Below are 18,221 nucleotides of genomic sequence, written 5' to 3'. Positions count from 1 at the left end.
ACACTAAGAGGCAGGCAGAGAGAGAGAGAAGGAAGCAGGCTCCCTGCTGAGCAGAGAGCCCAATGCGGGACTTGATGCCAGGACCCTGAGATCATGACCTGAGCCAAAGGCAGCAGCTTAACCCACTGAGCCACCCAGGCGCCCCAACAACTATTTCTTACCCTTATTTTTAATGTCCAACTCTCACTTTCAGCTCTGTTCATGATCTCAGACTCCTGCGATTAAGCCCCACATGTATAATGCTTAGTATTATACATTTTTTTACATTATTCAGTCATGAAAAGAAATAAAGTGCTGACACATGCTACAACATGGATGAACCTCAAAAACATTATGCTAAATGAAAGAAGTCATCAGAAAAATATTTAATCCTGTTTATATGAAATGTCCAGAATAGGCAAGAAAGTGGATTAAGTGGCTACCAAGCACTGGGGATGGAGGGAAATGGGGAGGGACCTCTAATGGATACAAGGTTTCTTTTTAGAATGATGAAATACCGAAAACTAGATTACGGTGATGGTTGCACAACTCTACAGACATGCTAAAAAACACTGATTATATAGTTCAAGTGGGTGAACTTTATGGTATATAAACAACATCTCAATAAAGCTGTGAAAAAAAACAAAGGAGAAAAATTTCCAAATGAATTACAAAGTTTAAAAAGTACTAGAGAATATTAAGGTATACCTTCCTGACTCCCTAATACATAAAATGTAAAAACTAGAGAAAAAAAACTGATAATTCATCTAAAGTAAAAGTGTAATTTCTTTTACTCATACAAAAAAAATTAAGAGGAAAATATTTGTGATTCTTATTACTGACAAAGTACTGGTAAGTAAAATGCAAAAACAACTTCTACAAATCAGTAAGAAAAAAGATGAATAAGCTAACAGAAAATAATGAGCTGAGGAATGCCTGGGTGGCTCAGTGGGTTAAAGCCTCTGCCTTCAGCTCAGATCATGATCCCAGGGTCCTGGGATCGAGTCCCGCATCAGGCTCTCTGCTCAGCAAGGAGCCTGCTTCCTCCTCTCTCTCTGCCTGCTTCTCACCTACTTGTGATCTCCATCTGTCCAATAGATAAAAATAAAAAAATTAAAAAAAAAAAAAAGAATGAGCTGAGATAGGAACAGAAATTCACAAAACCAGAACCACAAAAGGACAAGAGAAAAGTTAAGATGCTCCAACTTGTTAATCATCAAGGAGATATAATAAAACCACAATTAAGAACCATAAATTTAAAAAGTGACAATAAACAAGAGTCCCATCCAAGATAGCAATTTAAGATGCTGAACTCACCTCCTCCACACACACACCAAATCTATACCTAATTATACAGCACTTCTGTCTGAGTAGCTTCTACACCACAAAATACAGAGAGGCCACACAGAAAATGGCAAGAGAGATGAAGAAACCAGACACCATAAGGAAAGGAACCTCTACCCCCAACACTGTGAACTGCAGTAGGGAGGAATAGTATGAAGGGGCACAGAGGAAAAACATAAAACAAACAAACAAACAAAAAACTGTGGTCTATAAAGCAATTAGTAGGGGCACCTGGGTGGCTTTGTCAGTTAGGCAACTGCCTTTGGCTTGGGTCATGATCCCAGGGTCCTGGAGTCGAGCCTCACAGAGGGCTCCCTGCTCAGTTGGGTACCGGATTCTCCCTTTCCTCCTTGCTCATTCTGTATCTCTTGCTATCTCTCTCGCTCTCTCAAATAAAAATGGGTAAAATCGTTAAAAAAAAAAATTCTCAGTAAACTAGGAATAGAAAGAAATTTTCTTAGCTTAATAAAAAATATCTACAATAAAGTCACAGCTAACATTGTATCTAGTGGTAAGAAATTTAAAAATTAATTACTTAAGAAATAATATTAAAGCAATTAGTATATAAAAGATCCAGCCACACAACCACCAAATAGTGGGGGAACTACTGGGACTCTCTCCAGATTGGAGGAGCTGGCAAGTGCCACAGTTTACATTAACCTTTCACCTTGATAGTGCATTTGGGAACAGAGTTCCAGGTGCCAGAGCCAATCTACCACCTCAGAGAGTACTGGGTCTCTAGCCCACATCAGCTATAGCCATGCCATCGAGACAGCACCAGTGTGGCACAAACCAAAACACCCTTGGTCAGCACTCACTACAGCTCCAGCTGTCATGTCAAGGTGACACAGGCACCAAGTACCCCAGAACACCACAGGCCCACATCACTTGCAAGGGCACACCCCTGGCACAGAGTACTCTAGGACTACCTGGCTCACACCTGCCTGGATCCAGCCACTCTGCCAAGGGACCCCCTGCATGGAGCACCCCAAGAACCCCTGGCCCATGCTGCCTCAGTTCCAGCCACCCCACCAAGGAGTCCCCTGAATATAGCACTCCAGATCCCCTGGCTTGCACCACATCTTATCTGCAGTCACCCTAACAGGGCACCCTCTGCACAAGGTGCTCCAGGACACCCTGGCCCACCAAGCCTTGGCTCTAGTCACCCTGCCAGGGCACCCCAGCACTAAATACCTCCAGACATACCAGCTTGTAACCACTTTAGCTTCAGCAATCCTGCTAGGGCGCCCTCTGTATGGAGAACCCAAGGACCAGCTCATATCCACTTCAGCTTTAGCTGCCCTACCAGGGTGCCCTCTGTAGGGAAAGACCTGGGACCCCCAACATTGCACGCCCTTCATCTTCAACTGTGCTGCCAGAGTACCCTCCGAGTAGAAGGCCCCTGGATCACCAGGCCGATGCCCAATTCCTTGCTGGCCATTTCACCAGGGAGACCCCAGCACAGAGTGCCCCAGGGCCCCACTCCAGAAACTGCTCCAGTCAGCCAAAGTCACCAAGCACACAGAGTCTACACAGGAAATGATTATACCCAAGACCACACTTCAAGTTTAAAAGAAGTAGCTGTCCCACCCAATTCATGGAAACAAATAATTAAAGTCAAGCAAAATGGGAGACCAAAGAATATGCTCCAAACAAAACAGAACAAAACCTCAGAAAAAAAAAAAACTAAATGAAACAGAGATAAGCAATATGCCTGATAAAGAGTTTAAAATAACAATCACAGGGGCACCTGGGTTGCTCAGTTGTTAAGCAACTGCCTTCAGCTTGGGTCATCATTCAAGGGTCTTGGGATTGAGCTCCACATCAGGCTTCCTGCTCAGAGGGGAGCCTGCTTTTCTCTCTCCCACTCCCCATACTTGTGCTCCCTAACTCCCTCTGTCAAATAATAAATATTAATAATTAATAAAAAAATAAAATCTTTAAAAGTAAAATAAAATAATGATCATAAAGATGTTCACCAGACTGCAGAGAAGAGTGGGAGAACTCAATGAAACCTTCAATAAAGAGTTAGTAAATGAAAAGACAACTGACAGAATGGGAGAAGATATTTGCAAACGACGTATCAGATAAAGGACTAGTGTCCAGAATCTATAAAGAACTTAGCAAACTCAACACCCAAAGAACAAATAATCCAATCAAGAAATGGGCAGAGGACATGAACAGACATTTCTGCAAAGAAGACATCCAGATGGCCAACAGACACATGAAAAAGTGCTCCATCAGGGAAATACAAATCAAAACCACAATGAGATATCACCTCACACCAGTCAGAATGGCTAAAATCAACAAGTCAGGAAATGACAGATGCTGGCGAGGATGCGGAGAAAGGGGAACCCTCCTACACTGTTGGTGGGAATGCAAGCTGATGCAACCACTCTGGAAAACAGCATGGAGGTTCCTCAAAATGTTGAAAATAGAACTGCCCTATGACCCAGCAATTGCACTACTAGGTATTTACCCTAAAGATACAAACATAGTGATCCAAAGGGGCACGTGCACCCGAATGTTTATAGCAGCAATGTCCACAATAGCCAAACTATGGAAAGAACCTAGATATCCATCAACAGATGAATGGATCAAGAAGATGTGGTATATATACACAATGGAATACTATGCAGCCATCAAAAGAAATGAAATCTTGCCATTTGCGACAACATGGATGGAACTAGAGCGTATCATGCTTAGCGAAATAAGTCAAGCAGAGAAAGACAACTATCATATGATCTCCCTGATATGAGGAAGTGGTGATGCAACATGGGGGCTTAAGTGGGGAGAAGAAAAATCAATGAAACAAGATGGAATTGGGAGGGAGACAAACCATAAGTGACTCTTAATCTCACAAAACAAACTGAGGGTTGCTGGGGGGAGGGGGTTTGGGAGAAGGGGGTGGGATTATGGACATTGGGGAGGGTATGTGCTTTGGTGAGTGCTGTGAAGTGTGTAAACCTGGTGATTCACAGACCTGTACCCCTGGGGATAAAAATATATGTTTATAAAAAATTAAAAAAAAAAAGGAGGTAGTAAATGCTAAAAAGATGTAATCAAATTTGAAGAACATATTAACTAAAATGGAAAATACACTAGAGAGAATCAACAGCACATAAGAGGATACGAAAGACTGGATTAGCAGTTTGGAAAACAGGGTAATGGAAAGCCTCCAAGCTGAAGAACAAAAAGAAAAAAAGAATTTTTCAAGATGAGAATTAGGCTAAGGGATCCTTGGACAACATCAAGTGAATTAACATTCACATTACAGGGGTCCCAGAAGAGAAGGGGGAAAGGGGCAGAACAATATAAAGAAATAATAGCTAAAAACTTTCCTGACCAAGGGAAGGAAACAGACATTCAAGTTCAGGAAGCACAAAGAGCTGCAAACAAGATGAACCCAAGAGGCCCACACCAAGACAACATAATATAAATAGCAAAAGTTAGATAAAGAGAGAATTTAAAAAGCAGGAGAGGAAAAAAGTTTCATAGAAGGAAAACCTCACAAGGCTATCAGCTGATTTTTAGGAAAAACTTTGCAGCCAGAAGAGAGTGGCATGATATATTCAAAGGGCTAAAAGGAAAAAAAAATCTACAACCAAAAATACTATATCCGGCAAGGTTATCATTCAGAACTGGAGAGATAAAAAAACAGTTTCTCAAACAAAAATTTAAAAAGTTCATTGCCACTAAACTGGCCTTACAAAAACTGTAAAGTGACTTCTATAAGGAGGGGGGGCGTAATTAGAAATAAGAAAATTACGAAGAAAAAAAGATGTAAAATTTAACAACATATACATAAAACATGGAGGAGGAACTAAAAAAGTTTTTTATGAATGTGTTCAAATTTAAATGACCATCAACTTAATACAGACTGCTATATACTTAGGACCCTACATATGAATCTCATGGTAACTACAAACCTGAAAATAAAAAGATAATCAAGCATAACACTACAGAAAGTCATCAATAAATAGGAAGAGAGAAAGAGAAAAGAAAAGGAACAGAGAAGAACTACAAAAACAAAAAACTATGAACAAAATGGCAAAAAGTACACACCTATCAATAATTATCTTAAATGTAAATCAACTAAATGCTCCACCAACCAAAAGACAGATGGCAGTGAAATGGATTAAAAAAAGAAAAAGACTCGTTTATGTAACGCCTACAAGAAACTCACTTCAGACCTAAAGATACACTAAAAACTGAGCTAAAGTATGGAATAAAACAGGGGCACCTGGGTGGCTCAGTAGGTTAAAGCCTCTGCCTTTGGCTCGGGTCATGAACCCGGGATGCTGGCTCACATCAGGCTCTCTGCTCAGCGGGGAGCCTGCTTCCCCTTCTCTCTCTGCCTGCCTTTCTGCCTCTCTCCTACTTTTTATTTATTCATCTGACAGAGGTCAGATGAATAAATAAAACCTTGAAAAAAAAAGTATGGAATACAACATACCATGCAAACAAAAATGAAAAAAAAAAAAAAGCTGGAGAAGCAATACTTTTATCAGACAAAAATGGACTTTAAAACAAAGACTCTAACAAGAGACAAAGAAGGGCATTACATAATGATAAACAGGTCAATCCCACAGGAGTATACAACAATTTTAAGTATCTATACACCCAAACTTGGAGCACCTAAATACATAAAGCAAAGACACAAAAGAAAACATTAATAGTAATACAATAATACAAAACTATTATTTTGTATTATTACCATTACAAAATTAGTAGCACAATAATAACAAAGGACTTTAAGACCCCACTTACATCAATGGACAGATCATCCAGGCAGAAATTCAATAAAGGGAACAGTGTCTTTGTTCAGGGGCTTGAACTCACAACTCTGAGATCAAGAACGTGAGCCAGGTGACATCAAGACCTGAGCTGAGATCAAGGTTCGGACACTTAACCAACTGAGCCACCCAGGCACCCCAAAGAACAGTGTCTTTGAATGACATGTTAGACCAGATGGACTTAAATATATACAGAACATTCCATCCAAAAACAGAATACACAAACTTTTTGTTGATACCACATATTAGGCTACAAAAACAAGTCTCAATAAAGTTAAGAATACTGAAATCATATGCATCTTTTCTGACTACAAAAGCATAAAACTAAAAATGAATTACCAAAAAAAAAAAAAAAAAAGTGGTAAAAACCAAAAACAAGTGGATGCTAAACAACATAGTAATAACCACCCAACTGGTCAATGAAGAAATCAAATAGGAAATCCAAACATACATGGAGACAAATGAGAACCCAAACATAATAATCCAAATCTTTAATGCAGCAAAATACAATTCTTAAAGGAAAATTTACAGTGATACATACCTCACCAAGAAATAAGAAAAATTTCAAATAATCTTACACCTAAAATAACTAGAACAAGAACAAAGCCCAGAGTGAATAGAAGGAAGGAAATAATAAAGAGCAGAACACAAATAAATGAAATAGATTGATAAAACAATACCCCCCCAAATCAATGAAACCCAGAGCTAGTTCTCTGAAAATAAAACAAAATTGATAAGCTTTTAGCCAGAATCATCAAGAAAAAAAGAGGACATAAATAAAATCAGAAATGAAAGAACCACAGAAATACAAGAATTGTGAGAAAAATACCAAAAAAGAAAAAAATTCATATGCCAGCAAACTGACAACGTAGAATAAATGGATAAATTCCTAGAGACATACAATCCTCTAAAACGAAATCAAGAAGAAAAGAAAATCTGAACTAACCAATTACTCATAACAAAATTGAGCTGGTAAAAAAACAAAACCAAAAATTCCCAACAAATAAAAGCCCAGGACTAGATGGCTTCACCGGCGAATTCTACTAAACATGTAAAGAAGAGTTAATACCTATTCTTCTCAAACTATTCAAAAATAGAAAAGGAAGGAAAACTTCTAACTTCATTATCTGAGGCCAGCCAGCATTACCCTGATATCAAAACTAGATAAAACACTACAATAAAAGAAAACTACAGGCCAATTATCTTTGATGAACATAGATGTAAAAATCCCCAATATTACCCAATTGAATCCAACAATACATTAAAAAAGTCATTCACAGGACACCTGGTTGGTTCAGTAGGTTAAGCAACTGCTTTCAGCTCAGGTCATGACTCCAGGGTCCTGGGATCCAGTCCCACATCAGGCTCCTTGCTCAATGAGAAGCCTGCTTCTCCTTCTGTCGCTCTCCCTGCTTGTGCTCTCTCTCTCTGACAAATAAGTAAAATCCTGAAAAAAAATCATTCACTACAATCAAGTGGGCTTTATTCCTGAGATGCAAGGATGGTTTGATATCCACATAACAATTAATGTGCTATATCATATCAACAAAACAAAGGGTGAGAACCACATGATCATTTTAACAGATGCAGAAAGAGCATTTAAACAAAGTAAAAAAAAAAAAAAAAAAAAAATCCATTCACCAGGGCGCCTGGGTGGCTCCGTTGGTTAAGCGACCAACTCTGGGTTTTGGCTCAGGTCATGATTTCAAGGTTGTGAGATCCAGGCTCAGTGGGAGGCTGCCTGAGATTCTCTCTCTCCCTCTCCTTTTTGCTCTGCTGCTCCCCTGTCTCATACTCTCCAAAATAAATAAAACCTTTACCAAAAAAAAAAAAAAAAATCCATTCAACTCAACAGATTTAGAGGACACATACCTCAACACAATAAAGGCCATATGTGAAAAACCCAAAGCTAACATCATCCTCAGTGGGGAAAAACTGAACTTTTCTCCTAAGATCAGGAAGAAGATAAGAATGTCCACTCTCCCCACTTTTATTCAACATAATACTCAAAGTCCGAGCCACAGTAATCAGACAAGAAAAGAAATAAAAGGCATTCAAATTGGTAAGGAAAAAGTAAAACTTTATTGGCAGATTACATGATACTCTCTATATAGAAAACCCTAAAGACTCCCCCCTCAAAAACTACTAGACCTGATAAATGAATTCAGGAAAGCTGCAGAATACAAAGTCAATATACAGATATCTGGGGGCGCCTGGGTGGCTCAGTGGGTTAATCCACTGCCTTCGGCTCAGGTCATGATCTCAGGGTCCTGGGATTAAGTCCCGCATCGGGCTCTCTGCTCAGCAGGGAGCCTGCTTCCTCCTCTCTCTCTCTGCCTGCCTCTCTGCCTGCTTGTGATCTCTGTCAAATAAATAAATAAAATCTTAAAAAAATATATACAGATATCTGTTGCATTTCTATACACTAATAATGAAACAGCAGAAAGAAATGAAGAAAGCAGTCCCATTTACAATTGTACCCAAAATAGTAAAAGACCCCAAAGAATAAATGTAACCAAGGAGGTGAGAGATCTGTATTCTGGAAACTATAAAATACTGATGAAAGAAAATAAAGATGACACAAACAAAAGACAAATATATTCCACGGTCATGGCTTGGGAGAACAAATACTGCTAAACAAATACTACCCAAAGCAATCTACAGATTTAATGCAAATCCGTATCAAAATACTTTTCACAGAACTAAAACAAATAATCCTAAAAGTTGTATGGAACCACAAAAGACCGCAAATAGCCAAAGTAATGTGGAAGAAGAAGAAAAAAACTGGAGATTATCACAATCCCAGATCTGAAGATACACTGCAAAGCTACATTAACCCAAACAGTATAGTACTGGCACAAAAACAGACACATATATCAATGGAATAGAATAGAGAGCCTTGGTCAATTAATCTTTGGCAAAGGAGGCAAGAATATGCAATGGGAAAAAAGACAATCTCTTCAACAAATAGTGCCAGGAAAACTGGACCGCTACATGCAAAAGAATGAAACTGGACCACTTTCTTACACCACACACAAAAGTAAACTCAAAACGGATTAAAGACCTAAACGTGAGACCTGAAACCACAAAAATCCTAGAAGAGAGCACAAGCAGTAATTTCTTTGACATGTGTCAGAACATTTTTCCAGACATGTCTCCAAAGGCAAGGGAAACAAAAATAAACTACTGGGAGTATATCAAAATTAAAAAGTCTGCACAGCAAATCAAACAACTGACAAAACTAAAAGCTGATCTACTGAATAGGAGATGATCGTTGCAAATGACATACCCAATAAAGGGTTAGTATCCAAAATATAAAAGAACTTACACAACTCAACACCAAAAAAACCCCCAAATAATCCAATTAAAAATGGGCAAAAGACATGAACAGACATTTCTCCAAAGACATAGCAAGGACCAACAGACACAGGAAAAGATGCTCAACATCACTACTCATTAGGAAAATACCAATCAAAAACACAATGACGTATCACCTCACTCCTGTCAGAATAGCTAAAATTAATAACACAAGGAACAACTAGTGTTGACAAGAATGTGGAGAAAAAGGAACCCTCGTGCACTGTTGATGGAAATGCAAATTGGTGCAGCAACTTTGGAAAATAGTATGGAGGGTCCTCAAAAAATTGAAAATGGAATTACCATATGATCCAGTAATTCCACTACTGGGTACTTACCTGAAAAATACAAAAATTCTAATTTGAAAAGACATATGCACCCTTACAGCTTTTGCAGCATTATTTACAATAGCCAAATTATGGAAGCAGCCCATTTTCACTGATTGATAAATGGATAAAGGTGTAGTGTGTATAGACAGGATAGATGGACAGAAAGTTGGAAAGATAGGTACACATACATACATACACACACACTATGGAATATTACTCAGCCATAAAAATGAAATCATGCCATTTATAGTAACATGGATTGATCTAGAAAGTATAATGCTAAGTGAAATAAGTCAGAAAGACAACTACCACACGATGTTACTCATATGTAAACTCTTAACTATAGAAAACTGATGGTTACCTGATTAGGGTGGGCGTGTGAAATAAGTGAAGGGGTTTAAGAGTATACTTATGAAGAGCGCTGAATAATGTATAGAATTGTGGATCAATACATTGTACACCTGAAACTAATATTAACACTGTATGTTAAGTGAACTGGATTTAAAATTTAAAAAAAAGAAAAAAGAAAAAACACATTAGGCCAAATGGATTTAAGAGATATACAGAGAACATGCCATCCAAAACTTAACAGAATACGCATTATCCTCAAGCACACATGCAATACTCTCTAGCATAGATCATATATCAGGCCACAAAGCAAATCTTAATAAGTTTAAGAATACTGAAATGCGGGGCGCCTGGGTGACTCAGTTGGTTAAGCAGCTGCCTTTGGTTCAGGTCATTTCCAGGGTTCTGGGCTGGAGCCCCGCATCGGGCTCCCGGCTAAGCAGAAAGCTTCTCTTTCTTCCTCTGCCTGCTGCTCTGCTTACTTGTGCTCTCTATCTCTCTTTCAAGTAAATAAATAAAATCTTTAAAAAAAAAAAAAAAAAGAATACTGAAATATCAAAAATCTTTTCCAACCACAATGGTATGAAACCAGGAATCAATCACAAGACTGAAAAATCTGTAAATATGTGGAGATTAGACAACATGCCATTGAACAACCAATGGATGAAAAAAGAAAAAAAAAAAAAAAGCTTGAAACAAATGAAGATAAAACATACCAAAACTTACAGGATGCAGCACAACCAGTTCTAAAAGAGAATCTAATAGTGATAAATGCCTGTATTAACAAACAAGAAAGATCTCAAATAAACAACCTAACTTTACAACTCAAGGAACTAGAAAAGGAAGACTAAATTAAGCTCAAAATCAGTAGGAAAGGAATGAAACAGATCAAAGATCAAAGCAGATATAAATTAAATAGAGACTAAAAACAAAACAAAACAAAATCAATGAAACCAAGAGCTGTTGTTTTGAAATGATAAAAAATACACAGACCTTTAGCTAGGCTTACCAAAAACAAAAATGAGGACTCAAAATCAGAAATAAAAGAGGAGATGTTATAATTATTACCACAGAATACAAAAGATCTTAAAAGACTACTCTAATACATATATGCATGTGCAACAGAACACTATTCAGCCATAAAAAAGAAAAATTCTTCTATTTGGAACAAAACAGATGGACCTTGACAGCATTACACTAGCTGAAATAAGTCAGGGGAAGACAAATACCACATGATCTCACTTACATGTGGAATCTAAACAAAAGCAAAAAAGAAGTCACAGATACAGAGAACAGATTACTGGCTGTCAGAAGCTGGGGGTAAGTGAAATGGGTGAAAGTGGTCAAAGGTACAAACTCCCAATAAAGTAAGTCCTGGGAATATAATGCACAGTATGATGACTCTAGATAATAATACTGTATTTCTATATGAAAGTTGCTAAGACAGTAAATTTTAAGTTTTCATAAGGAAAAAAATGCAACTATGTGTGGTGATGAATATTAACTAGACTTACTGTGGTGATCATTTCACTATATATGTACATCAAATCATTATGTTGCATTCACGAAATAAAATGCTATATGTCAATTATATCTCAATTATAAAAAATTACGTCAACAGAGTCACATACAGACCAAACAAAACATGTTTTTATAAGTTTTCATTTTTACCTATTACGAATAATGTTGGCTTTCCTCAATAACTGGCTGGAACAGTGTTTGTTTTTCCCAATGATTTAAATACCCAATATTCACACTCTTTCCAGGAAGGTGAGTGGCTGCATAAATTCCAGTATGGCAAGTCACAGGCAGCTTGCTCTGAAAATATGGCTCACTTGGCACTGCAATGCTTCTGCTTTTTCATCCCCACATATTCCCCAAATTGATTCACTATCTCTGTATTTCCTGATTAGAGATTTGTGTCCCTGGTCTTAGTACCATCTTTTAGTTTCTTCCAAATTGTACTGTTTTAAAATTTATAGTGCTTTGGATTTATATTTTGAGACTGACCCTTTCATTGAAAAGGCTTTATTATATTTTTAGCTTTTTCTCTCTGATAAAAAGCTATCAGATCCAGGATGCCTGGGTGGCTCAGTTGGTTAAGTGGCTGCCTTCAGCTCAGGTCATGATCCCAGCGTCCTGGGATCGAGTCCCACATCCGGCTCCTTGTTCGGCAGGGAGATTGCTTCTCCCTCTGCCTCTGGCTGTCACTCTGTCTGCCTGTGCTCGCTCTCTCTCTCCCTCTCTCTCTGACAAATAAATAAAATCTTTAAAAAAAAAAAAACACTTAAAAATCTGAAAAAGCTATCAGATCCAACATCAGTTGGAAATATGTAGTAAATATTCACTCATGACACACTACCCCAAACTGATTCAGTTTTTAACTAAGTTTTTATTTTTCACTGTATAAGACAGGCCTCTTAATTCTTTGATATTAATATAATAGATTAAAATGTATTTTTCTTATTTTTTTTAACTTTTTATTTGTAGTGAAAGCAGCCAGACATAAACCAATCACATATTTTACAATTCCATTTCTATGAACTATCCAGAATAGGTAAGTCCACAAAGATGGAAAGAAGACTGGTGGTTGCCAGGACTGGAGATGACAATGAAAAACAGGAAGTCATTGCTTAACAGGTATGAAGTTTTCTTTTTGGGTGACAAAAAGGTTTTGGACCTAGAAGGAGGTGGTGATTGCACAAGACCATGGATGTACTAAATGCCAGTGAACTGTGTCTCTGAATGGCAAGTTTTAGGTTATACAAATTTCACTTCATTTTTAAGTTAAAAAAAAAAAAAAAGAAGCAGCACATGAGCTATATAAAGAAACTAGGAAAAAAATAAAAATATAAGTTCACCTAAGAATATTCACAAGAAATCAATATACGAATGAAAACTATGATCAGTATCTAGCATGAAATTACTAAATGTAATGAAATCATCACCTCTATGAACACAAGACAAATGAAGGTATATCCAGGAGGAAAAGGCAAGACTTCAGGAACTAAAATGTAGATAGCAGTGTGGGAGAGGGGGATGTGTGTCCTTTTTTTAAAATAAAGAATTCTAGAATAGTTTAGCACTTTTTAAAAAGATCTTGTTTATTTATGAGAGGGAGACAGAAACATGAGTGGGGGAAGGGGCAGAGGGAGAAGCAGCCCCCACTGAGTTGAGGGGCTCCAACCCAGGATCCTGGGATCATGACCTGGGCCAAAGGCAGACACTTAACTGACAGAGCCACCCAGGTGTCCCAATTTAAAAAGACAGTAACAGTTGGGGAGGATGTGCAGAAACTGAAACCCTCATACACTGATGGAGGAAATGTAAAATGGAATAGCCACAACAAAAAACAATGTGGCAGTTCCTCAAATTTAAACAAGAGTTAACAAACAACCCAGCAATTCTATTCCTAAGTATATACCCAAGAGAACTGAAAACGTGTCCTCAGGACAACTTGTAAACAATATTCACAGCATTATTCATCATAGCCAAGAAGTGGGGAAAAAACCAATATGCATCAATAATGAATGGATAATCACACTGTGGCATATCTACACAATGGAATTCTAGCCATAAAAAGTAATGAAGTTAAATACATGGATGAACCCAAAAAACCTGTTGAGCAAAAGAAGCCAGACAAAAATGGCCGCATATTGTATGATTGTTTATACTGAAATGTCCAGAACAGGGGCACCTGGATGGCTTAGTCATTAAGCGTCTGCCTTCAGCTCAGGTCATGATCCCAGAATCCTGTGATAGAGACCCGCATCCGGCTCCCTGCTCAGTGGAAAGCCTGCTTCTCCCTCTCCTACTCCCCCACTTGTTTGTGTTCCCCCTCTCACTGTGTCTCTCTCTGTCGAATAATAAATAAAATCATTAAAAAAAAAAAAAGTCCAAAACAGGCAAATCTATAGAGACAGAAAATAGATTAGTGGTTACCAGGGGACAGGCCGGGAGGGTGAAATGGGGAATGACTGCTAATGGGTACAGATTCTCTCCTGCATAATAAAATTGTTAAAAAAAAAAGTCAGGAATTAGATAGTGGTGATGGTGGCATAACCTGGGAGTATACTAAAACTGAATTTTACACGGGTGAATTTTATGTTATATGAATTATCTTTCCATTTTTAAAATGTTAAATTAAAAAGAAACAAACGTCTGGTTGGCAAACTGGTTATTTAAAACCCAAGATTCCTTTTTGAATTACTAAAGGTGGAATGCTGAGATCACTGAAATAAAAGGTAAAGTGAAAATTTCCCTACTAGCAACTCTGAGCCAGCATCTCAGGTAAATGTCTTGGGTACTGGGATTCTTATACTGGGTGGTGGTTTAGATTACATACTTGGGAGGGCTCACCCTTCTAATTCTCAACTTAAAAAATAGTGATCAAATTTCCCAAGTTTAAGTCTTATCTCCTCCACCTACAAAATACACCATGGTCTAAAAGTGTCAACCTTTTCTCTCCCCTCTTCAGTGCTTTCCACACAGATGCTCTCAACTAGGGAAATAAGAAAACTACTTAGCTAAACCGTAAAAGCTGTGAGTAATCTACAGCTATGAACATGTTTCCCTCTCAACTCCTCCAACAATCTAGGCTTGAAATATTACTTGGGCCATTTTAAAAATCAAAATTTAAAACATTAGCAAGAATGCCACCAAGATGAACATGCTACTGGATGGTAGCAGGTCCTTAGGCTCAGCTTCCCTGTCTTTTCTAGTCTCGTGCATTTTAAAGTTAAAGACACACTAAGATTCTTTTCAATTAAGATCTATGAACCATCTGCATCAGAATCACCTGTGATGCCCAGCCCAACTTAGACTTAAAAAATCAAAAATCTCTGGGGATGGAATCCAGGAACTTATTTTCAAACTAATCCTTACATACACTAAGTTTGTAAATCACAGTTCAATAAAATGGGACCAACAGCCATTTAAGATAATGGTAATGTGTAAGATAGTGACTGTACCTGTGTTATGACGACATCTTCACTACTACTGAGAAGTTTACCTGTCAGAACACCTATTATGTCTGGAATTCATTATTGTACAATAAATGAATTCCAGACATAATATGAATGTAATGCATGTGCTGTATAAATGTACAAAACATTAATGGCATGGATGAAAAAGTAGTGATATACTCATATTCAAGTAAAAGAGATTTTCAACATACTAAGGAAAATATGGGAAAAAAGACAGTGTTTGTAATCTTATTTCTTCTGTACATGAATAATAAAGGATTGAATTTCAGCTAATAAAGACATACACAGCGATAAACTTCATTAAATCAAGTTTTGAAACACTAATTTCCCTGGGTGCCTGGCTGGCTCCGTCAGTAGAGCATGTGACTCTTGATCTCAGGGTTTTAAGTTCAAACTCATGTACAGTATACTTAAAACAACAATGACACCTAATTTCCCCTGTGAGTAACTTCAAACATCAACATACAAACACAGCATATACCTAACACTACTAGGATGGTTTTTGCTAGCACACATTAACGACTTTCCTAACAGTGAGATCTTAACTTTTCCACTCCGACCTTCCTAATTCTGCCAACAGGTTTACTCACGGAAATAAACTCAATTTTGTGTAAGAAAAATCCTTCTTGATTTTAAACTATTTATGCTGATACACAATAGCCCTGATTCTTTTACTGCTTCAAGCTTAAAAAGCATGGAGAATCTCTTAAAAGTATATGGAAAGTTTCTGGTCCACAGACAGGAAACATTTCCAAATTACTACCAAAGAAGATTTATTTCACCTCCTTTAATTCTATTTTCAAAAGCAGATCCGTTTTGATGATAGAAGTCCCAGTGTTTTAAAAATATTATCTGTTACAGCGAGCAACAGTCATTCATTCAAAGTATTTATAGAGCACTCACTACATACCCCAGACTGTTCCAGAGCTAGGAACAAGAATACAGCAGTAAACAAAACATGCTAAACAAAAATACTGCTCACAATATTATACTGATGATTTAGTGTCCGATCACTACAAATATGGAGTTACAAGTACTACAATATATGTAGGCAGGAAAGACCAGAATCTGTACCAATCCTACAGCAGACCAAGCAAATATGTTTCTGAAATAATTTCTATTACTATATTTAAATACAAGAAAGAGTGCAAGATGTCTACAGTTTCCAAGCTCTCCAGTGTTTGAATATACTATAGTAATCTCTCTCATAATTATACTCTACACTAAAATACTGTAACAAGATGTAGCAACAGAAAAAAAGTAAACCAAGTAAAATAGAAAAGATCATTAAGAAATGAAAACACTTAAAATCAATACACCAAGTAATCTCTAAAATGAGTTCCTCTGAACTCTAATAAAAGTCCTAGGAGTCTTTTTAAACTAAGAAAAGCAGCAGGCAGAGAAAATGAAACTTATACTTCTGTCACTTTAGAATTAATTTATTTCTTCAACATTTCTGCATAAAAAAATAAAAAATAAGCAATAATAAAAAATAAAAATTTAAAAAAATCATTAAAAATTATGTTATCTATGAGACACAAAATGGATAGACCAGAGAACCTTGATGCCCACTTTCGATGAAAGAAAAAAAACCACAGCCTACTCAGAAAAACTGGTTATTCCTTCCTCAAACCCAGGTACAGGTAGTTTCGGGGTGGGTTGGATTTTTTGTGTTTTGTGTTTGTTTTGTTGCTTTTTGTTTTTTTTGTAACTGCTTCGGCGTTCCCGAAACCAGAACGGATTGCACTGCAGGAAAACACTCTGGTGCCACACAGCTGCGGCCTTCTCAGTCCCGACCCCGCGGTTCCAAAACTGACTCCGCAGCCCCTGAGCAAGGAGGGGAATAAAAAAAACCTTGTCGTCCTAAAACCAACCGAGGAAGGGCTGGCTGGCCCACCACAAGCCCACTGTGGCCCCGCGTGCCCCGCGCGTCCCCCAGGTGCCCTTGCAAGCAGCGGCCCGCTGGGCAAGCCGCGCCCGGTCCCCGCGGACTCCAGTTCAGCCCGCCGGCCGGTCCCTCCCCGAGCCCGCCCCCGGGACCCGCCGGGCCCGCTGCGCCGGCTCCGCCCCTCGTCTCCGGACCGGGCCCGGATTCCCAGGCCCGAAGCAACGCAGCCCGAGGCGGGAAGGCGCGGCAGAGCCCGGGGAGCCCCGGCACCCCCAGCAACGCCCTCTCCCTCAGGCCGCAAAGGCCAGCTGGGAGCGGGCGCTGCCGCAGACCCCCACCAGGCCCACGCCCCGGACTCTGGCCTGGGCGGACGCCGCCCTCGTCTCTTACCTGCGTTCCCACCACAACGATCTGAGGCAACTGGATGATGTCGGCGCCCACCGTGTTGAAGACATCCTGGAGCTTGTTGATAACAGGAATTAGCGCCTCCATGACTCCGAAAACACGGGACCCTCGCCCGCCCGGCCGCGGCAATGAATGGGGCCGGGGCCCAGAGTCCGCCTCCTTCCTCCTCTCCTCCGCCCTCTCCTCGGGAGCCGGCACCCATTGGACCCCGCCCGCCCGCTACCTGCCCCCTCCCGGCAGGCCACGCGCTAAGAGGAAGGTGGAGAGGAACAAAGTCTGCCGGGAGTTGTAGTCCTGCGTCGGAGGGACACGGAGGCCTACGACTTCCAGAAGGCTGAGCGGCGCCAGGCGGGCGGAGAGCTGAGAGCTCTGACATGGTTCACCCGCACCGGTCAAAAGACTAGGGAGAGAGGCCCCGAGAGCAGGAGGGAAGAGATACATTTATGTATCTCTTATGTATCAGGGCCCTAACGGGTGTGAAAATGCCGGATATAAATGTGTGTTAACTAGAGCGGAATATCTTGATTATCCAAGATGTCATTTCCTTATGGGGTCGCTTGCTTAAAGAGGGAGGGCTGAAGAATCTTAAAAGGATAGCTGATGCTTCAGGCTCCCCAATCAAATACACGGGATCTGTAGAGTGATACTACAGAAGGCGTGGGGTGCTATTTTGCAAAAACACACCAACCCCTGTTAGAACACGCGGGTTCGCCTAGATTCTTGTAAAAACGTGTTTAAAAACAAAACAAAAAAAATTTTAAGAAAATCTTATGTCAAGAGTTTTGGAGGG

General features: G+C 39.2%; 1 protein-coding gene across 8 annotated transcripts in view; it reads right to left on the bottom strand.

The window, feature by feature from the left end:
• The window catches only part of DNM1L (dynamin 1 like), a 50,833-nt gene extending 33,152 nt beyond the window's left edge, over positions 1 to 17,681 (bottom strand). For 4 of the 8 annotated variants that reach the window (XM_082738633.1, XM_082738634.1, XM_082738637.1 and 1 more), the window contains exon 1: positions 17,417 to 17,681. In XM_082738633.1, coding sequence (XP_082594759.1) covers positions 17,417 to 17,518 — 102 coding nt within the window. In that variant the 5' untranslated portion in view covers positions 17,519 to 17,681. The remainder of the gene's footprint in view (positions 1 to 17,416) is intronic. The other 4 variants (XM_082738631.1, XM_082738632.1, XM_082738635.1 and 1 more) reach the window with 1 other exon arrangement.
• Positions 17,682 to 18,221: the final 540 nt, after the last annotated feature.

This window comes from Mustela nivalis, assembly GCF_964662115.1.
Source record: "Mustela nivalis genome assembly, chromosome: 7".
Lineage (NCBI taxonomy): Eukaryota > Metazoa > Chordata > Mammalia > Carnivora > Mustelidae > Mustela > Mustela nivalis.
The sequence above is the reverse complement of the archived record's forward strand: the minus strand, read 5'-3'. Positions and strand labels throughout refer to the sequence as shown.